This window comes from Echiichthys vipera (assembly GCF_963691815.1).
Source record: "Echiichthys vipera genome assembly, chromosome: 11".
NCBI classification, from domain to species: domain Eukaryota; kingdom Metazoa; phylum Chordata; class Actinopteri; order Perciformes; family Trachinidae; genus Echiichthys; species Echiichthys vipera.
In genome coordinates this window covers 10,839,995-10,863,822 of record NC_139836.1, presented here as the reverse complement: position 1 = coordinate 10,863,822, position 23,828 = coordinate 10,839,995, and the positions used below count along the sequence as shown (strand labels likewise).

Below are 23,828 nucleotides of genomic sequence, written 5' to 3'. Positions count from 1 at the left end.
GTTAAGTTCACAACCTCCTTGTTCCATCCCCATATTTTTGTGTCTGTAATGACCACAAAAGCAAAGTGGTGTGTGCACAATTCCCTAGAAGTTTATAACAGTATAGGTGTTTCAGTGCATAGATTCAAACAGATGCTTACACACACACACACACACACACACACAAACACACACACACACACACACACACACACAGACTTTTTGTAGTAGTGGTGTACAAGAAACTGACCCATTTTGTCATATTGGCACACAGTCATTAGCAGGACTGTTTAAGTGTTCCCTCTATAGTACTCTACCTGTTACCCCAGACCTGATCTGATGATGAAAGGTATACAACATGGTAGCTTAGAGTCACATCTCATAATCACAACTCATCTGTGTGGCAGATGTGAAGGCTTTTCATTACGGCTGCTGTCCACAGAGTATACTGTTCAGTTTCTCCTCTCGTGGTATCTATGAAGTGATAAATGCTGCACTATATAGTAGCAAACAAAATACACATAGTGTACTGAATGATCTCAAGCTGCCAGTTAGTTGAAGCCAGTGTTTTCCAGTCTGAATTTATGATGGGAGTGAGTGATGTGAGGCAGCATGCTTCAACTCAGTATTGCTGATGTGTTTGAAGGCTCTCTTTTGTCAGTGGATAGACAGTGGGGTAACATGAGTGGCATCATACTGACTCATCAGCCTACTGATTGGATGACTTCAACCTGAGGCTCACTGGCCATGCCTCAACACCATTCATCAAATATTTATATAAAGCAGGTAAAGATCAAGATTCCCTCTGCCATGTCCTCCTCCGTCAGTCATCTCTCTACTTTGTCTTGAGGTGGCTTCATCTTTTCTTTTTTTGCCTCTGCTTTGGTAGATAGAGAACTGAACATTGCCCATAGACCCCTAAAGCCTTTGTGCACCATCAAATTCAAAGCTATAATTCAGAACATGTGTGAAATTGCAGCCCTGACAGTGCCTGTCCCAGTGAATCAGCGCTCAGATGAACGAGAGGTCTAGAGATGTCACCAACATAATAAACAGGGCTTTGGCCTACAGCCTCTTTTCTTTCTCAAGCCTCAGGTCCCAGGGCAGGGCCGAGTCTAGTCCCCATCTACCACACGCAACTCCTATTGATCCAGCAGGAATTGATGTCCTCCAGCGGCTGATTTAGCGCCCCTATTGGCCCCTTGCCCTTCCTAAAAGGTTGTGCTGAGTAAAACATGCCGCTGCTGCTGTGTATAGGTTAGCAGGCCTACCTGCTTTTCTTCTTCTCCTCCCCGTCATTCTGTCTCCTGCCTCTCCAGGCTTTGTCATTTTGTATGTTTTATGGTTGTGCGTATTTCACCTCTGCCACAGTGAAGCAGCAATGTTTTGTCTTAATGCCGAAGTCTTACTCTAACTTTGGTAATGGAGTGTATTTGTTCCTTTCTTCAACAAATCTCACTTCCTCTGCACTCCCTATTCTTGGCCCTCCACCCATTCTTTAGATTCCCCCTGAAGTAGCTTAAAAGTTAAGCCATTTTAATAAACAACATATGTATTCTCAGTGTTGAGAACTAATTGCGCTACTTGTGCAACTGAATTTCTCAGTAGGGTCACTGTTTTTGGAATCAGATATATTTTCAATAACGCAGTAGCGTCCACATGAGTAACATTTCATTAAGCATTTCTGAAGCTCAAGTGCAGCGGAACTTTCTGCTGCGGTCTGAAACGACGCCAAATTTTAAAATTTGAATTCAGGGACCATGTTGGAAATAAGTGTTTATTCTTTACATGTTATCCCTTGGATTTTTGGTTGTCCTGCTTCTATATTTGAAGCGACTGCACCACCATAGGAGGGAGTGTGAGCAGTACCCTATAGGATAACAGCAAGTGTGTGGACAGTATGAGTAGGGAAAACGTTCGATACACTGACATAGTATATACCGTTATTCAAAAAGATATTTTCACCCATCATTATTACATACTTTTTCTCTCTCTTCACATCTCTAAGTCTCCCAGGTTAGTATGGCAAGCAAGTGTTCTGGTTCGGTCCCACAGATGTCTTAAGCTATCCTTGGTTTGTTGCATGTAGCTCTGCATTGGTTGTGATGGTTTGACCTTACTTTCTGAATGCAGACGGAAAATGGAAGATTCATTTTTTGAGTTTGCAGAGAGAGTAAAAGGTTCAGAGGACAATGGGAGAGAGAAAGGTGAGGTAGAGAGATGATTCCTCCAGCCCATCGCTCTTGTCAGGAGAGCAGTGTTGCAGAGTAGAGGAGAAGGGGAGGGGTAATGTTAATGTGCACTGTATCATTCATAACAGTAATACTGGCATCACTTGCTGCTAAATAGCATCATTTGTCAGGGAAAGGGCTTGGTGCTACAGTATTACAGATAAGCACTAGAAGGATACCTAAACTACACACCCACAGGCACACACACGCCAGACACACACACACACACACACACACACACACACACACACACACACACACACACACACACACACACACACACACACACACACACACACACACACACGCACACACACTAGACTCACAATACTAGTGGGGAGTGTTTGTGATTACAGCAATGTGCTAACCATTCCTTGACCCTCAACACTTTGTGGCCTTACCTTCATTCTAATCCTGAACTTACCTGAACCTTTAACCCAAATTCGATTACTAAACCTTAAAATCAACCTAAATTTTAAAACTCAAAAATGCCTTAATCCCAAATTAATCCCAGTAAGATGAAACAAAGTGGTCATTCATTTGAGGATATCAAATCCTTTTTATTTGTACATATACAGTCAAAAAGCAAATAAAGTTGCACAAGCATAGAAATGTCAAAGTTCTTCCATATTGCAAACAACCCCGTCTTTGAGAACAAAGTAAGTTCTGCTATTTTTTTCTTTACCTATCAATATATGTTACTTAGGGCAAGCTTACAAACAAATGAAAAACAATCTGATCAAATCTAGGTACATAAAGTGCAGTACCAAATCTTAATCTAATAATATGCAACTGCACACAGATTCAGCAAATGTGGACATATTCTAGCCTCCAGTTCAGCACGTGTGCCAGCTCTCCATATGAGAGAATCCAACCCACATGGGTAGAAGTTAACCTTCCACATGATCGCTTTCATACATAGTCTTAGTTTCAAAGGATTTTGTTATCATTCATTTGTTATCCTTCGCTTGAGTCTACCCACATGGAGCAGACAATTCCTCCACAGTCGAGAGGGCTGGAAGGAGGAGGGAAAAAAATCAGTTATTATTGATGACTGTGAGGTAAAATGCTCAATTTGCACTGTCTTCAACCAAATTATAACTCATATTGAAAGCAGCTAAATTTGCATAAATCTCATTAGACGCAATGAGAGGAGTTCATAAATCGTTATATTAATTAGTCATTTTTGCCACCCTTTCATAGGAAAATGGGGTGTATTAATAAAACGAGAGGGGTGTGTGATTGTGAAGCCTAATTGGTCGTTGTGTTAAAGCATTTTGGTGTGCAAGTGACAAGCTTGATTTACTTTGGCTTCACCTCTATTGTCTGACCGAGTACCCTTAGGGAAGGAAAGAGTGTGTGTGTGTGTGTGTGCGTGTGTGCGTGTGTGTATGTGTGTGTGTGTGTGTGTGTGTGTATGTGTGTGTGTGTGTGTGTGTGTGTGTGTGTGTGTGTGTGTGTGTGTGTGTGTGTGTGTGTGTGTGTGTGTGTGTGTGTGTGTGTGTGCGCGCTCCTATATATGTATATTACGCATGTGTTTGATATATATATTTGCTGTGTTTACATAAGTGAAAACGATGTTATGTTTTGTTCGAGCAACTAAAAGTATTTCGCTTTAAGCGTGTTGTGACCTTTTGAGCTCACCAGGCTACAGTTCAGCACCATAGACAGTGTCTCATCCCTGATAGGAATCCAGTCAAGCCCCAGTTTCCTCTTTTGGGAAATCAATGTGTAATGTAGCCAACTGCAATACTGTCTGGATCTGGCCTCAGGACTACAGTTGATCAACTTGGATGTACATGTTCCTTTGTGTCTATTGTCTAATATTTGTGTTCTGTGAGTCCAACAAGAACATAATACATATTCATAATCACTGTCCATTAGGGATGCAAATTATCTTTGTTAACTTCCTGTCAATTGGAACAGGGCTCAAACTTGGACACATTTAGAATGTTTATGTTTATAAAATAAATTGGGCATTCTCTCATCTGCGACACTGGAAACATTAATAGCAGTAGAACAAAAAAAAAAAATCATTCCTGAATAGAAGAATACAATCAGGGCTCAGGACTAACTTTTTTCACTTGGAGCACTGTGGCCCCCAACTGAAAATCTTAGGGGACGCAACCAGAAAGTTTAAGGGCACACGGTATATCAATAATAGATGCAGAAATTAAAATGTGCTGTTTCAAATTCAGTGTCACATTTTTATTGTGCAGTTTTGAAGATGCAACATAGAAGGTAAACCCACAGCACCATCACTGTCAGGACAGTACAATATTAAAAAAATATACCATATATTCAGAATAAGGGGTGTTACGTGACAATACATGTTATTAAATCCTCGAGAACTAGACACAACGAGATTTTAACACTAAACTTTAACACTAAAATTTCAGTATTGTCTTTACAGTGGGCCTGATTTTAGCAGAGAGCTGTGGCGGTGCTGCAGGTGTCTTTGCATAGTACTTGTGTTAGCCGCAGTGTAGCCTACGGTTCTCACGGAGGTAAAGTATACCCCCCCCCCAACCTGGTCCACTGCGGGGGGCCTCGCCGTCTAAAAGGGCCCCGCCCTGCGCCTGTGAACATACAGGCACTGCTTCACAGAGAGCGAGATAAGAAGCGGTGGACAACCGTCGCCCGCTCATCTCACAAAACAAATACGTTTACATTTTATTAAGTCGCTGGACTCACACCCCAGTTTTCTACCGCTGTTTGTTTTTTATATGAACCAGGAGCTCAGGTCTTAAAGTGGCTCCATACTGCACTCCGTTTTGGCCTCTTCATCCTGACAGTGTACCGCTTCTCGTTTGTCTTGTTGTTGTCATTAGAGAACTGCTTCGCTTGTGTTCCCGCCTTTGCGTCAAGTACGTCCAGCGTCAAGTGAGCACTCACGTGGACTGGCGGGGAATTACAGGTTCAAAACGCAATTAATTACAATTGATTTGTTTGAATCGAGTAATTTCTTATCGATAATCGATTAATTGTTTGCATCCCTACTGTCCATTGTGTGGGACTGATATACCTTCCCTGCAGCCCAGTACGGTGCTCTGCCCAAACAGTTTTTCCCTTGACAGTAATGAGCCTTGTCCCTCTTGGTCGAGGGGTCTCGATGCTGTCCTCCATGCCCCTCGTAACCTCAGCTTTGCCCTTGACACATCTGTCCAGCATGGTGGATTATCCGGCCTGATGGTGCTCCACCTCTGGGTTTGATTAGCCAACCTGTCTGAGCTCTAGTGTCTGTGACAAATGAAGCCTGTGAACCACTGCAGATCCAATTAAAAAAAAACTTTGTTCCTCCACCCTTGATGCTGAGTGTGTTGTTATACAATCTGTATCCAAAAATGCAGCTTGACTTTAGTTTTTTTTGGAGAAGCAAGTTGTCCACATCATCAATCTTTGACCTGAGGGTGCAGTACACGTTGTTGTCTTCCTTTTTTGTGTGTTTGTACTGGGTGCATTTCAGTGCACCATTGCATGAGGTCACTATGATAAAAAATGAAGGGCAGCCTTAGCATAAGGATGCCTTAGAAAAATATTAGTTGAATTAAATCACCATAAGGATTTCCTTATGATGTTGTAAGGGAAAACATTTTGATCTCTAAATGTTTGCCCTCAGCTACTTAAGTATTCCCTACGTTGCTAGAACGTGTCATACCTGCCATCACAAAGCTTTAAGGGACCCATCCAAGTTTCTTAAAATAAAAATAACATAAGACAGGGGCTGAATTCATAGGGATTGAAGAGGAGGAGATACCAAGGAGCATTTTCCAAATTCAAAACGTTTAACTTTCCAAAAGCAACGATAGCTTAATCGCCTTGATAACTAATCTTAAAACACACTTCATTCAAACTAGATGGAGACAACATAAGACTCTACAAATCCGTCTTAGTTGGCTTTCCACTGTTCCAACAATGATCAACTGACCTATAAAGTTATGTATAAATAAGCTCCAGATCCTCTGGCAGAGTTCATCAGCCAAAGAAACAGCCTTGAGCGTGTCACTCGAGGCTCTGTCAGAGGTGACTGTTATATTCCTCTGTGTAGGAGCACTTTCAGTAAGTCGGCCTGGTCAGTAAGGAGTGCAAATGGAACTCAGTACCTGAGGAGGTTAAACTGCTCACAACATACAAGGCCTTCACAAAAAAATAGAAAATGTGGCTTATCAACACTTACAGCTGCCAACACTAAAAGATAAGCATGTTGGGATGTTTTGATGTTAGGTTAAAATGTTATGCTGTGATGTTGTATTTTTTCTTTATTGTATAGTAAGTGTTTGCATATGTATTTTGTATTATATTGTACATGTATTGTGGGCTTTTTTCTTCTCTCTTTTTCTTTTCTTTTCTTCTTTTTTAAATTGTAATTTTTATTGCCTTTTCACATCATGGCAAGGGGACTACAGATGAAAACTAGCCCTCTGGCTATGTGAATCATGTGTTTTATGGAATTGCACTGTCCCCTTTTAAATAAACTCACACCTAATACCTAATACCAAACTTTGGTTTGGTCAAAATAAATCCTTAATTCACTGATTATGTGCCAATATGCTGGCTCCAGTCGACAGGCTATTTTCACCCGCTATCTCTGTTAGCCCACTGAGCAGCATCTCTCACTCCTTCTTTGGAGGCAGATCAATAAATTGGCAAAATGACAAAAATCGTACCACTCGCCCATAGCTGAAGTGTTCATCCAATCACCCCACTCCAGCTAACACCGACAATAATGCTGTCAAGTAATTGAAGTGTAACCCTGGAAACTAAAGTGAACTGTGCTGTATCATGACAGTAACTACCGTGAAAGCTTTAGTCTAAACACTTATAGGCAAGGAGACAACCTAAGAGGCTTCATGCAACATTCCTAAATGAGCTTTGGGAAATACTTTACATAAGGGACAAACTTAAGTTTGAAACTTAAGGTAGTTTATGCAACTGGGTCCGTACACTTAGAAAATGAGAAGAACTGCTAATTGCTGGCACACACAATATAACAGTGACATTCAGGCAGATAACTATGTTAAATTCAATAAAAAATAATAATAAATAATAATGATCTTTCTAGAAACTGGCCATTAACCCTGTGGGACCTCTAACTTTTGATTCTGTGTCTGGCAGGTTCATCAGTGGCCCAGCTGAAGGCAACTGATCCTGAGGGGGAACCTCTCATGTATGGTGTTTCAGGGGAAGAGGCCATGAGGTATTTTTCTGTGAACAAAGACACCGGTGTGGTCTGGCTTCGGCAGCAGCTCGACCGTGAGGTATGAGCACCAAACAAATATGCACTTACACATTACCAACGCAAATGCATTATAGACTGTACAAGAAAAGACACTTTTGAAAATAGGAGATGGAATGGATATAATCAAAAGATGAAAGAGCAGTGAAAAGTGTGATACTCTTCAGCTGGGAGTAATATCTAGTATTAGAACAGGGGCACAGTGGCCTTTCTATATCTTTTTGTGCTTTTCTGCACTGCTCCTTTGCACTACATGTTCATGCAAAGTTAATGTCGATGTCTGTCTCCGTCTCCACCAGACCAAGTCAGAGATGCAGGTCGAGTTCTACGTGAGTGACATTCAAGAGGTAAGAGACAGATTTGCACTGTGATCACAGTTATGACATCTCCCGTCTCACACTGACACCTGGATGTGGCCTGACCAAATGTTAGAACTTCTCTCTCAACCCATCCCACTTTCTGTGTCTTGCTTTCATTCACACCCTTATTTTTCCCTTTCTCACTTGTGATCATTCTGACACCTGTCTCACTCAACACAGTTTAGTTATTGAAACATACTGACAGTCAACCTACTCTCCCCCGCGGGTGATCTATCACACACATGTCCTGTTTTCTTTCTCTTTGAATCTTGGCTTGGTGTGTCTAATACACATGTTCAGTGACTGTAGTTATCTGACAAGTAAGTTGTGGGGGAGGCTTTAAAACAGTTTTACCAAGTTGTTTCCTCTTTCAGGTGGTCAAAGACACAGTAAACATCCAGATTGGAGACGTGAACGATAATGCGCCAATCTTCCATGGGCAGCCTTACACAGTTCACATCCCAGAGGTAAGGCTGACAGAAAGTTATATATCAGTATCTTAATATATCCACGCTGGGCTGTACCTAAAACAGAGTTTTTTAGTTGTTTTTTTTTGGCTTTTCAATAGAAATATTTGATTAGTTCCTTTTTTTCATAAAGACTATCTCACCATGAGAAAATCCATTGGCATGGGTTTCCTGCAGTAAACCGAAATAAAATGAAAATGTATCAAGTCGGACAATTGCTATGTAATACATTTTTCTTTAATGAACCTCAAAACAATAATGCCAGCAGAAAAAAATGACAATCCAAGGAACTGTTTCCTCACAAATATCTACTATAAAGGGATTTGACCAGCAATGGTTTGCTTCTGGAATTTAAGAAAAGAAAAAAAAGGAAAAAACCTCATTGAAATTCACCTCAAAGTTATGACTATTGTAACAATAGTAACTGCATGATGGTCAACAATTCATAGTGCTTATCGGTCTCTGGTGCTCTGAAAATAGCTGTGTTTTGCTGCACCTGTGATCTTACGACAATTTGAGGACTTATTTTCTAGCTCATGTTTAGAGAGTGTGTACAGCCTCCTTTTATTGGAAAGAAAAACACTGCAGTGAAGACCTCAATCTCTTTTCTCCTCTCCATTTCTCTTTCCTCTCTGTCCTCTCTCTGAATCTGCTACCTCCCTCCTCAGCTCTCACTTCTCTCCATCTTTCTCTCTCCTCTTTGCCCTCTCCCTCATATAATCCTTAATAGAAGTAATTGCCAGAATGGAGTGGAGGACTTCAAACAGGGGCTGAAATCCACACACACAAACACACATCTTGTTGTGTTTATATTGAGCACATACTCCTTTCTGAGTCTTCACCAAATCTTCAAAGCCACTGGCTCTTTCTCTCCCCAATCCATAAAGTCAGGCAAATAAATAGGAGAAAGAAGGGCTGTTAAGACGAGGCTGTTTAGGCCACCCACCAGGGAAGGTTCTCTCAGGCCAATGTAACCACTGCTCAGTTGTGGGGGACTCACTTTTAGTCCACATACAGACTTTCCAAGCTCTGCAAACAATAGGCTTCAGTTTAGCCTCTGGAAAGCCATTAAACAGAGCTGTTTTTGACCCATAGTTGCTCACATATTGTTAGTTCCCTTGCAACACTCAGTGAATTACTGCCCTCCTTGTGCTTACAAAATGTAAGCTTTATTATTTGAGCGTTGTGGTAATAAATAAGATTTTTTTTTAAGCACTAGACACAACAGTGAGTCAAATTACAGACATTTATCTGCATTTAAAATAGCTGAAGCCTGTAACAATTAGACAACAGTCAAAATAAAATATGCAAACCTAGTGTATGTGAGCACAGAGTGAGACTAATGCAGGCAGAATGTGTTTATCACAAATCTCAATCAATTTAGTTGTTTGGGTGCCTTTCATGATAAATGATACACAGTAAATTCATTCATATTTTTACGACTGTGTGTGACAATTGCAACGCAACACACAATCAAATCTTTACACACAGACCTCTTCATTAAAAGCCTTCCACCTGGAAGTGGCAGTTTTGGGAACAATGTTCAACCAGGATTCAGTATTTTCCTAATTGTACCCCGTTTTCCTCTTCCTCTACCCCTTTCTCCAGCTTATCCTGTTTTCTCACAACTTTCCTCACCTGCATTTTTATGGCTTCATTACCTCTGTGACCCTAACTGACCTGTTGCAGGCAAAAGCAAACATGCTGCGACATCCCCCCATCATGTCTGCCGGATATGCCAGAAGAATGGGGTTAGAGTACAATCCTCACTACTAGATACTGCTGCTGAACTTTATGACACAGAGACAAAGATTGGAAAGGATGATGGATGTGAAGTGGCAGAGTAGTAACAGTAAAAGAGGAATGATAACAAAAAAACAAAGGATGTGAATGATGAAATTGGATACAGAGATACAACAGATTGACAACAGCCAAAGGAAAACAACTCGAAGGGCTTTAGGGTTGTTGAAACAGAAGAATGGTTATGGGAGGAGGTATATTGAGTCGGGCCTGACGCAGCTCAGCAGTGAGCAGATGAAGCACTGTGAGTGGCAAGGTGAGCAGTGCAGTAGGGAGAGCTGGGAAGAGTGTGTGTAAATGTCGTTTTAATTTGTAGAGCCATAAAGAGGGTGAAGGGGAGCAGGTGGGCTGCGAGCATTCCCTCTGTCAGTGCTAATGAGCTGGCCAGATTTACAGCATCCACACACTCAGGCAGCCAGCAGCAGAGCCTGTGTAGAGCAAGCGGAGCAAAGACTATCACAAGAAATAATGTTTTGATAAAACAGCAGATGGGCCACAACCCAAATCCATTACAGGATGAGATGATGAAGTGAGCCTACAACATACTGAGAAGTGTTCTTCACATTTTAGCAAGCCTTCTATCAAGTGTGGAGTACAGAGCTGCTGTCTGTGCAACTGTGGAACCATCGAGGGCTTAAAGAACAACCCTCCCCAAAAACACTCACACACCTCCCCAGTCACACTCCCCACTGGGAGTCGGTCATCAGTGCCACTGTGATAATATCAGCTGCCAGCACTAACAGCTTTCTCTAAGTGTGCCCAGTGTGAACCATCTCCTGCTATTCCATACACTGCCCCGACCACAAACACAGTTTTCTCTTGTTCTTTTTGTCACTCGGCTTTTCTTCCTCTGCAGTCTCTTTTGCCTTACAGGTCCAGCTGGACCAAAACCAAATCTTGTCAAATTTGCTCAAACTGTTCCAATATTCCTCCACACCCTAAAGAAAACGATCAATCGGATCCACGCATTCTCTAACGCAATGTCGATGACTGAACTCTGTTCACCATGTTGAAAATGAGCCAAAACCAAGCATTGTCTACTGGCCGGAGCAAAAGTCATTTTCATAAAAGTTAAAAACTGAATCTATGAATGCCTGTCTTCTGTCATACATATATACATATGCACATAACACATCTTCTTTACTCCTTTATTGGATCATACATATTTAATTCACATGTATTTAGTCATAGATATTATTCACACTTGTGCACACCTATGATCTTAGCAACATTCTTATTTTTGTAGCTGTTCTACTTATAGCTTTTCATAACTTAAATACCATCTCTTCTTCATCCAATATTGCCAATACTCACATCCATCCCTCCTTACTGTACATCAGGAATATATTCAGTCATGGAATCCTGCCTTGGATAATGCAGTAATGATGCACACAAGACTATAGCTGACTTCAGACCAACCCTGTAATGTGGCACATATATGGATTAAATGTACTGGCAAACAGGCAGACAGGCTCCTGGTGATGGATATCCAAACTTGATCTGTTTACTGTCTCTCAGGTATGTCAGGCAGGTGAGCAAATCCCTCCTCAGCCTCTATTTTCTATCAGCCATATCTCAATGTCCCTCTCTAACCTACAGTAAGCTCTGATGAACTACAGTTGCTGTTATTCGAACAGGACTGCCCAAGGTGGAAACCCCTCAGGTGAAAGTCAGACATCTAAAGAAAGAAAACCCCTTTAGTCTGATCTGTTGAATACAAGTTTCTTTATTTGGATTGTTTTAAGAGAACTCCTCAATAGAAGCAACAGAAATCCTCATCAGACACCTGAGGTTATTTGTTCCTTAACAATTATAGGTAACTAATATATTTATATATATATATATTAATCTATATGAATATATTAATCTGTGACTTTTATCAGTAGGATACTATTTAATTTGCTGCTCTAAGACACTAACAGTTGAGTACATGGAAGGAAATCAAGCAAGCATGATTTTAGCCCCCAACTTTTGGCTACCACTCCCTCTGAACACTTTTGAGTTGAATAGCATCACAGCATTTTGCACCCTAACCACACAAGCACACACTCACAAAAATGCACTCAGATTTGAGATAATATTGGTAGAGGGTGCTTGAGAGCTCCTATTATGGCCGTGAATGAGCTGCTTCGTGCTTGATGTGAGCTCTGGCAGCAAAACAGAGGTACCTGCTTTTTTATGTGCCCTCTGTCGCTGTCAGGTAGAACATAGCTGAATCGGTTACATCCCTTTCTTCTTCGCTTTTTTTTCCACTTTTGAAAGCTGAAATTTAACCCCTACTCTTATTGCCTCCTGTCCCTGTTAAAGCATCCCAAGGTAATTTGTTCACCAGGTTAAAAACATATTTCAGCTCTCAAGCACCACCTACAGTATATGGATGATGAATACCATTGAAGTGGCAAGGTTCTTTGGAAACCTAGTTTTATTTGTAGGAGAATTCATTTATTTTACAATCATAAAATATGTGACCTAACTTCTACACAGTCATCCTACGTAGAATGCGCACACAAGCCAGCAAACAGACACGCATGCATGCACGCACGCGCACGCACACACACACACACACACACACACACACACACACACACACACACACACACACAGGCATATGCTGCCTCCTATAAGTTGGATTTAGCCCATAATGATTTCAGTATCATCTCTCCTGGTCGCTCCTGTAGTGTAATTGAATCTAGTGGTTATGAGCTGAGTGGTGGCTGGTTGACAGGCGCAGGCCTCAGAGAGAATTCTGCCTGACACTAAGACCCTGAGCCCCATAGGGAGGGATGGAGGGATTTACGGAGAAAGAGAGAAAAAAATGGATAAAGTTAGAAGGTTAAATGGGAAGCAGTCAATATTATATTCACCTCAGGCACCATTTGTAACTTTCTCCTACATAGATTTGGTGCAGACCACATTTTTAAGCAAAAGTTGTGGTTTTCTCAAAAAAAGTATCCTTTTTAAAGAATTTGCCAAACGAAATTTCCCCCAGTTTTTGATGGCATATGAGAAGCTGTTTCCTGTGTGTGATGATCCTGCTGTGTCAATATCATCATCAGTGTTAAAACAGTAAACTGTTGGTTTTTCTCTTGGATTGCTTTATTTCTTTTAGATCTTTCTCCATCTGCCCGTATGATTATGTCTGACAGCACTGATTAAACCAAAGCACATGATCATCCACTACAAACTCATCATATCTCCTACACTACACTAACTCCTTGGTTTTTGTACATATAGTTTATCTGCAGACCCAGGGTGTTTTACCAGCTGTTTGTTCAAATATTTCATGCAGAAATATCATTAATCAGTTTTTGCATTTCAATGGGGATGTTATATTCCATCTGCAGGTATTCGCCATATATATACTGTACTAATATATTGGGTTCATGTGTGGATAGCACATTCTTAAAGGAGTGAGTGATGATTCATTTGTAGACTTCAGTAAGCCTTTCAGGGCAAGTGGTCGCTTAAGTGAGTTGTCAGAGAGGATGTCGTGCCTGTAATTTTTCGGCGCATCCTTTCCAGTCCAGGGGTTAACGCAACAAATACTGCTTGGGCGTCACATATGCTGCCACTCGTGAAGGTAAATCACCTCCTCTTACTCTCTTTATCTTTCTGTCATTTACTCTATCCCACTGAGCATGAAGAGCACCTTGATTTGTGTGCTACACCAAGATGGGTGCAGATTTGTCTGTCAAAAAAAGCTAAGACTTGTGTTTGTGAGTGACCATAGAAAAGTGTTTTTTTCACACAGAGAGACAGAGAAGTAAGGTTTAGAGCACACAAGGAAAAACTGAGTGAGTGGGGCAAGATTGAAGGGGGAGAGAGAACGGCTTGCACTCCCAAAAGCCATTAAAGTTTGATTCACCCACTCCTCACTCTTTGAATAAATCAACCTGTCGTTCGCTTTCTCCCTTTCTTTCAAGTGTGTGGGTCCCACCCCTCCATCCCCACCCCCACCCTGCCTCTGGCGCTCTCCTTCCCTCTAACACTCACTTGGCAGAATTGTGAATTCTGACAAGGTTTTGCTAACATTGAAGACAGTTGTGCATCTTGTCAGTCTCTCCATATTTGGCAGCAGCAAGTCTGTGATTGTGTTGAGGTGGGAGACAGAACAATAGAGCTCTCATTGTTTTTTTCAGGGTGTATGATACCATGGTTGTGGGAACACAGCTCTGCTGAAAAAAGCTAGAAATGAATGTTTGGAAAAATGTGTTACAAGTCGTGCCTTCAACTTCATCAGGACTCCATTTTGGCAATATGCAAATACCTCAACAATTTCTTTCCGTCTGTCTTCCTCTGTGTCTCAATATGCACCTCTCTCCCCCTTTGTCTGTTTTCCCCCTCACTGTTCCTCAGACCGTGGCTAGATTTTCCTTAATAGAGCTTTATAGGTTTTCCAATTTGCTCCAATCTTTTTTGGCTGTCACTTCCACAACTGAAATGGTAGGGAGACAGGCATTAAAGAAAAATGATAGATTATAGAGAAGTATGGAAGAGAAGAGTATGAATGTTAAAGGAATACTGTTGCTACCAACAGATCCCCCTCTTGTTGTACAGTGAGCCTTAGATTTACAAAAGCTTGATGAAGAATGAAACTGTGCTTAACCTGAATCATACCTTGCACCCTCTTCTATAGAAAATGTGAATGATTTGCACTAATCTTGTAGATAAAAGCCACGCTTATAGTTAAAATCTAATTTCTCTTCTACTGTTCAATTTACAGCTCAGTTTCCAGGTTTTTACTTAGCTGTGTTGCAGCAGCAGGCATACATGACAAACACAACAAACACCTCTCACACTAATTAAGGTGACAAACAGATGTTTAAGCTCCAACTTACAGCCCATCTTTTTCAAATCTCTGCTGCATTTTCAGGTTGTCATTCTAGTCTGATGGTGTCTAGAAGTGTCTTGTTTGTCACTTCCTCTTATAGAATAAACCAGCTTTTTTGCCCCTTACGTTGAGGGGGCTGATGGTGGCTATATTGGTCAGTCTTTCTAACCATGTACCATATGTGGTTGACAGGACGATTTTAAATAACCAAGGCACTTCAACAACAACCTTTTATTTTGTGAAAAGAAACAGTGAGCAAAATTTGAGAACCATAACCATTGTATCAGAAGAGAAGATTTCAACAATGTTTTCTTCTATAGGATTCAAAAATGAATAAGACGTGTAGAGGCCACAGCTTTGAATGACTTCAGCACATCTGCGCCCACAGGGCATCACTAGTTTCTCACACTGCTCTGGTTTGATCTTGGTCCATTCTTCTTCAGTCTCTTCCACAGTTTACTAACTGTAGTGGGTTTCTTAGACATTACTTTGTTACCAAGGATTTTCCAGAGATTCTTTATGGGGTTTAGATCTGGACTCTTGGCTGGACATTTCATTGTTTCAATATTCCTAACTTCAAGGAATAGCATAACCCATTTTGCAGTGTGACAGGGGGCATTGTCTTGCATGAAAATTGCGGCCTGATTGGGAGGCAATTGCAGTGAAGGTATTGCACGTTGCTGAAAGAGGTGCACATAAACATTTGCATTCACCCTGCCATGTAGCTGTACAAGAGGCCTAGCTCCTGCTGCAGAAAACATCCCCCAAACCATGATACTTACTCCTCCAAATTTAACTGACTTCTCTACACACAGTTCAGACTTTACCAGTCCTACGCTGAACATAATGTTTCCCATCAGACCCAAAGAAATTGAACGTACTCTCATCACAAAAGTGCACTCTGGACCAGTTCTCCTCTGTCCACACACACACACTACTCTTGTCATTCTTTCTGCCAATAATGGTTTGGTCAATGCAGAGTGGCCTTTCAGTCCAAATTGTCTTAAAGACGAGACACTGTGTGCTGGGACAGATTCTTGCCCTTTTCAAGTCCAGCTGCAGTGTCGAACCGATTCCCCATTAAGAGTCTTTGCATAATCCTGTCCTCTCATGCACTTGTTTTACGTGGACAACCGGCCATTTTTAGGGACTTAAACAAATCTATGTCCTTGTAAAATTTAAACATTCTTTAAATCACAATGGCTGAGAGGGTCATCCCTTTGGCCTTCATCTGGACAACCTGCTGTCTCAGGGTTTCAGTCACCTTAGAGCAACAATAAAAAATAACAGATGACATAGCGCATAGGCCTATGTGCCGGGGCTGAGCCCTGGACACCTCCAGCCCTATATATTTATAGGGGCGCAGCTCTCATGCATTAGTTCTGTGTTGTTGGGGCTGCTTCAAGATGTTCAAGGTTGCTGTCTGCTGTAGTGTAAAACATTCTGAAAATTATATAAAAATGTTGTTAACTATTAATTATAAATGATCCTGGTCATCCAAAGTAATGAAAAAAACATGAATGTTAAGCAGCATTTAGTGTGACGTTTTTATATTGAATGACTTTCTCTCAGCAGCCCCAACTCCGACTGACTTCCAGTGTCATTGCTAAAAAAGCAATTCATCATATATTATAAATTCACTGTATGGTCCAACACCATAGTCGCTGCTAGCAGAGCTTTCAATCTTGTTTTTCTCTGCAGGATTTTCTGACTGAATCTTTGAATACACAATGTACAGACAGGATGTGCTTACATGAAGTTTCTGTTATTGCAAGGACTTTGATATTTTATTCTCTACCTTTTGTCACAACATAGTGACATTTAATGACTGCGTATTTTTCCTGATATAAATTACACCACAGTGTGTTTTTATTTTACTTATAGGTGGTCAGGAAGTGAGTCTCACAAGAGGTATTGCGAGTTTTCTCAAATCTAGGACAATTTAAACACAACCTTGTTGTCCATGACAGTCCTCTATCTTCAGCCGTGTGCAGTTTGTTTATCGTCCTTTAGTGTGCACAAGTTTGAGAATTAATTTAATTGTAATGCTTACAGTAAGAAACACAGCACAGCCTGATTCTGACTGAATGTGGGTAAGGCATGTTGTTAATGAGCAAGAAAACAGGAAAGTAGTTGTTCAGGTGTGGTCCGCCATAGTGAAGAAGAAATCAGGATGAAGTATGGTACACATAGGTCCAGTATAACTGATCCAAAAGAGCAAAGTGTGCTTTTTTTTGTAGAGCAAAGCAAAGAAAAAAAATTCTTAATGAAAAAGTGATTTAATCCATTGATTTTGTTTAAAAGAACAAGTAACAACGTACAAAAGTTATGTGTGATAGCCTCTCCTTTAATCAGGGAGTATAGCAGGGTCCTGTTTCAGATAGATTCCAAGATATTATAGACTGGTCTTTAGTGTTAAACCATTCTTACAGTTTAGTAAGATTTAAGCCTAAAAACTTAACCACCCTTCCCCAGGCTAACTGTGGACTAAGAGCCATGTTATGCGGATAATTTAGATGTCTATCTAAAATCTGACTAGCAGTCATATCTAAGCCGAAGTCAAAGTCTATATTTGTGAAACTGGCCTCAGAAAAGAATAAGTTTGTAAGTCAGTGTTTAACTGCAGGTGTTTAAGTTTTTAACTTTGTCAAATGATATACTGTAATTACAAGACAGTTGAGATATTCTTTGGTGGGTTGTAGTCTTCCATTTAATTGGATATGTGTCAGAAAGTTCTTGCATGGTCAGATACCAGAAACTGTCACCAAGGTCCCTCCTCATCTAAGTGAAACCCCCTTCTTCCTCAATCGTCTTCCTCTCCACCTCCTTCTTGGTTTTCTCTTCTGTGGTGTCCCCCACATAAGTGCTTTGATGTATAATTGAGTTGTGCACTCGACCGCTTCTCTCCCCCCTTTCTTTCACTCTTTTTTCTGTGCCCCCACCGCTGGACCCGGAACATAAAAAAGGTAGGTTAAAAAGGGAGAAGAAAAAAAGAAGATAGCAAGAGAGAAAAGGAAATTAAGACAGTGATTATAAGAGATATTTTGGCAGGAAAGGGGCCATTGGATTAGACAGCTAGATTATAAGAAAAGTGTGAAGCAGCTAAGAGCTATGCCTAATACAAACTTGAGGGGAAATTCTAGCCGTCGCTACAAATTTAATCAATAACATTCTATTATGAAATGTTGTTGAATGAGCAAAGGGGATTGAGACAGTCGAAGGCGCAGACAGTCCTCTTATTGAGCACTCCATTACTGGTGTCATGTCTCATCAACAAGATGTAATTTAATTTGACATTGTCACATTCTACTAAATGAGATAAAGAGAGGGATGAAAGGGGAATGCAATGATGGAAATAACAGGTTGTGATATAGGTTTTGTTGTAGTAAGTACCAGTTGCTTTGTAATGATCCCTTTATACAGGAGATGATTATACACATTGCCTTTCTGCATTAATGTCATTGGTGCTGCCAGTGTTTTTTTGTGTGATCTATCATCATACAATATGCACACAGTCTAAACCTATGGTACATTTACACTTTAATAGACTGATGCAAGTATTTTTGTCTTCACCACATCCATCTTCTTGCTACATGCAGTACTTTTCGTTGCTTGCTTATCGCTCTCCTGTCCCCACTCTTCTCTGCTGCAGAGCTACATGAAGTGGTTGCAAACGGACCCCAGTAGTGCTGCGGTTTCGCTATACACGCTCGCAGTCTGTTCAGATCCGTTTGTCTTACTGTATGCTTTCACAATTTGTTCAGTTCAGTTCTATTCTGTGTGATCAACGGGGGGTGGGGTGCATGCAAGGTTGGTTCTCCTTACCTAAATTGGCAGCAAACTACCAATTTATGATGATACTTCTCTCTTTTGATTCATATCGAAGAACTACTCTAGAAAACATACTGTAGCCACACTTTCCCATAGAGATTCCATTCAGCAGCTATACAACATACATATCTCGATTGACTCAGCCCATGTACAGACAAACACAGAATTTACACTGGAGATCAAAATTAGAGAGGAGAGTATAAATACTTGATTCATTCTGAAATACTGTTATTTTTTATTGTCATGATATTGTAATCATTTTATAGAATATCCGATGTGGCTATACAACTGCAGTACTAGCATGTTTTTTTTCTTAAATAACCAAGGCACTTCAACAAAAACCTTTATTTTGTGAAAAATAAAGGTTTACCTTTACCCAGAGGGAGTAGCCAATAGCTCGCTGTTATCATCAGCTGGCATTAATACATTGAACATAAATGTAAAGCTGAAACAAATTTGCCTGATTTTGACATTTCAAAATTAAAAAAGTTATTGCTTTCTATGTAGTACTGTACAGATGGGATAAATGTGCTGGATAAACCTGCTTTATTGGCATGGCAAGAAACGTTTTCTGTGTTGCCTATAGTCTATCAGATGAGGGATTATCGACTTTCTGACTGGAACAGATGGCTAGTAAAGACTTAAATGCTGTAAAGTAATACTTCCTGAAGTTTAGATTCAAACATTTTTGGCAGATATTTGGGGATAGAAATAAGAATATGTTGTTCTAATTCTTCATAATGGTTGTGTGGTCCCTACTGGATGTCAGAGATGGAAGTGATGCATTTAATCACACACATGCACGCATGCACACTCTGTTTTTATTAATTATAATAAATAATTTGGGATACATATTACATTTGAGAATGTGCTGTATAAGGTGCAGCTTCTCCTGGTCATCAGCCCCTAATACTTGTTGTTACATTAGCATATGCCATAGTTAGCACAGTAAAGTCATGTTTATTTAGATATTGTTTTGAAGTGTCTTATTTGGTAAAGGAACAGAAATAACAGAGGTAGACCATGAAAACTGATATGTAAGACTGTCAACCTGTTTGGGAAAATATCACACAGTCAGTCCATATAAACAAACACATTCACACTCCAGCCATAGAGTTCCCAATACATCTTACCTGCATATCTTTGAACTGTGAGAGCAGTACCCAGTACCACTACCCTGCATACATCTTGAGGTTTTTTTTTCAACCGTTCAAATGGATCCAATGTTGAGCCAACAAGAGCTATCTAGGTGGGATTTGAGAATATGACCGCTATCTTTCTTTGCCAATGGCAGAAAAATAGTGACATGAAAAATAACCAAAAAATGCAGACAACTGAATAAGATCAATGCTGCAATTGGAAGTTCTCTTAAATTGCAAAGAAGGAAACATTAAGTTCACACAGGCTTCGCCCTCTACTGGACTCTATGTGTAATATCCTGCTCTAAAAACAGCCTGCATTCACCCACTGAAATTTGCATCAACGTAGCTGGCCGATCAGAGCGTGTCTACTTGAATACGTGTCAATTAGTTAATTCAGTACACACCACTGTCTATCAATCCACATCCTCTTAAGCGAGTGGCTTAGATAGAGGGCTCTGCCTGTTCTAATAAAACTAGGGTTACACTATTGTACCTTGTGTTAACTGCTCCTATAATCTGCTGCTAAAGCTTCTGTCAATGAGATAGATATGTGAGTAACTACTAAATACCTCAAATGCCCCCAAATGGCAAATATGAGCCCAATGCCAGACAAAAACTCAAATAATGAAATAAAGTAAAAATCAATTCTTTCTGATCAGGCAAGGAGATCAGAACACCTTGAGGAAAACCCATGGTGACATGGTGAGAACATGCAAACTCCCTTCTAGCTGGAAAAACTGACATCATCCCACCCCCTTCAAGTCTAAATATGTAAATAGATAGGTTTTGTGGATTATGCATAACCTGCAAGGCAGTATAAAATACACTAAAGGGACAAAATACAGTATTTGGGATGGTAATAAAATAGCACATCAATGACCGTCTATGTCAATGGACAGAAATACGTTAATGTCAGAAACTGTACATATGTCAAAAACCACAAAGTACTACCAGTTGTCACATTTCGCAGGCTTTTAGCAAAGATTAGCTTCCTTACTTTTGGTAACTTGTCTCAAATAAAATTTCAACCTCTTACAGGTTAATATAAAGATCAACCCTTCATCCAAGTATTCAAATATTTAATATTATGCTTGTTTGAAAGTCAACTTTCAGTTCTGATGATTTTCTTGTGTGTTGCTTCGACTCTACTTTATATTTGTCTAAATTTCTTCTCACCACTTCTCTTCATCTGTCCCCTCCGTGTTAGTTCCGGGTAATTGCATGAACAACATTCCCCTCCCTCCCAGCGAATTCAAATAAGACCACCTGCACTGGTGACTGACTGCTACCATTATCCAGCTGCCATAAAAAGCCTCTCCACCACTACCTAGAGTAACCGCTCAGTATTGGATTATGGAGCTTTGTGATATTGTTCGAGATGTGTATCTTCACAGGTGATTGCCCTCAATGTGAATAGTTAAATATTATGAACATGGAGCAGCAAGAACAAGCAGTGTCTGGCTATTTAAACAATGCACAGCCCCAGTTTACATGCTGCTAATGAGGCTGTACAGGTTTATGGAGGCTGCAGGCTGATCTCTCTGCCTCTTGCTCTGCTCTTGGTCACATACTTCTCATATACACAAGCACAAATACAAGCAGCACACATACACTAACCCAAACGCGTTGCTTCAAATGGTCCCTCATTCCCCCATGTCTTTAAAAGAAAGTGTGGACTGATTAAAGTCAGAGTTTTATGGGAAACTGTGAAAAATATGACTAAATAAATAAATAAAACCTGAATGTCTTGCCCCTCTAGGCAACAGCCGTTTATATGATAATCAGTTCTACTCTAATTTGCATTTAATTCTATTTTTTTTAAAATGCTTTTTAAAAAAGAGAGGCAGAGAAGAACGGGAAAAATGATGTAGGAGAACAAGATTTTCTGTAGGAGGAAAAGCAAACAGGCTTTGTTATCATTTACCTTTCACTGTTTTTTCTTCAGGTAGTTAATTTTCTTTTGTTTATGTCAATATGACTTTTCCTCGAGGGCCACGCAATTCTTAGTTTAGAACATACGTGTACGGTATCTTTACTATATGTTCAGTTGAATCCCAGTTTGCTTTCTCAACAGTTTTAAATCATAACATTCCCTAATGTTTTGAAAGGCTGCCATGGACTGGAAATCTACTAGCAGGGCACTCTGCTAACAATTATTTTAAGGGGCACCTGCGAAAATAAAGGAGCCCAATTAATTTTTTTAAAGAAATAACATTAGTTCATTACTGCACTTTTTCTTTTTTCAGACATTTAACATTAAACATACTACATGCATTAGACACATAGCAACTTAGAGATTACTGAAGAGTTTTAAGACATAAGATTATTATTATACCCACTGGGCATGCACAAAATGGGGCCTAAGAGAGGCGTATGTTGGGAACTATAAAAACAGACTTGTTTAATGTTTGCACCTGTAAGTAAACTCAGATGGTGAGGTGCTAAATTGAAGCAGGATTGTAGGAATGAAATTTGAGAGGAATCACTCTATATAGCACAAATTTAATTTCACTTCATATCACACATTACTTATACAGTAGATCCACTTTCTCAAACATTCAAATCAGCAGTGTTAATTTTACTAACTGATGAAATGTTCATCATTGGTTGTACAAATCCTAGATAAAACAGCAGCATTAAAGATTGGCAGAACAGAGCGTCAGTAGTTTTTAATAATATCTTCTAATACTTTGTATATAAACAACTGTCACAGTAGTTGTAATAAATTGTTACAGAGAGCCTGCGCTGTCCGGTACACAGAAAGCAGTGGTGCAGCTACACACAGATTTACTGTATATGTCACCAGTTAGTGAAGATACCCTTTTCCATGGGTGTGAGGTCGGGAGTGCCCCCCCAGTATGCTATGACTGTGGTATGCAAAAATGTTTGCCCCCACCTTTAAATTGGCTGCTCTTTTAAAAATGATGTTATGTTGTAGGTGAACATAGGCACAGTTTTGTATATCAGTTTTTTGTTGTTGTTTTTTTTTCACCTGTACATGAAGGTTGAAAACAAATTGTTCATTTTCGCTTTTAGTATTCTCACTTGAGATGGATAACTTTCCAAAACAGATAGAAAGAATAGAAGAAAAAATGTGGCCTGTCCTTGTACCCTTCCCAGGGGATCAACCCATCTGCCTCTCTCTGGCTCTGTGGATCCCTGCGGCATGCCGCTCCTGATTACCTTTACATTTAAACAAACAGTCCTTGCTCTTTGGAGGCAGCCAGCCATGAGTTCTGACAGGGGTAAGGCAGCTGGTGGAGAGGACTGATCAGGAGATAAATACCTTATTTGTTTCTTTTCTCTACTGATAAAAGGCCTTGTCCATACACACAAACACACAGACACACATCCTTATCCATTGGCTGCATTGATTCCCTGGCCCAATCTCAGTCTTCACCCTAAGGCCTAAACGTTGAACCCTTAATTGACATTACCTTGTAAGTGCTCAAGTGCAACAGGCTGCAAGGGCTCGAAATGGTGTAAATAGGCATTGGACACCACTTTGTGGTGACATATCACCAAAACATGGTGTGGACTAGAAGTACTTGTCAAATAATTAATTTTAAATAATCAATGTCTGTCAAAAAATCATCATTAAGTAAAATTAAAAGAACTAGTTGATGGATAAACTAGCCGTGTAATAAAGGCTATGTTTGCATCCCTCTGATTTCATGTGTCTTTCATGTACCATTTCAATTCCTTATTGCACTGTTTCTTTGTAAATGTGGACATACAAGCACAAGCAATATGCCAGTCTGAACACCCGTGTGCCAGCTTCTGGGTTTCCCCTGGTAACAACATGTTTTATGATCATAGCGCTATGAATTGTGTTTTTTTTCCTCAGGAAAAGTCTGCAGAAATGGAGAGTGTGCATAAAGGGATCAAAATTTTTGCAATAGAGCCCTCATGCACTTGACAATTTGGAAGTGGGACAGACCCTCACTTACAT

The 23,828-nt window shown here is 40.2% G+C and overlaps 1 protein-coding gene across 1 annotated transcript in view; it reads left to right on the top strand.

Annotated features, from left to right (window-relative positions):
* Positions 1-23,828, top strand: part of cdh23 (cadherin-related 23) — a gene marked incomplete at both ends in the record, with an annotated part of 172,866 nt that overhangs the window by 31,705 nt on the left and 117,333 nt on the right. Inside the window, 3 exons of the mRNA XM_083923263.1 lie at positions 7,326-7,468; positions 7,746-7,793; positions 8,180-8,272. Coding sequence (XP_083779389.1) covers positions 7,326-7,468; positions 7,746-7,793; positions 8,180-8,272 — 284 coding nt within the window. The remainder of the gene's footprint in view (positions 1-7,325; positions 7,469-7,745; positions 7,794-8,179; positions 8,273-23,828) is intronic.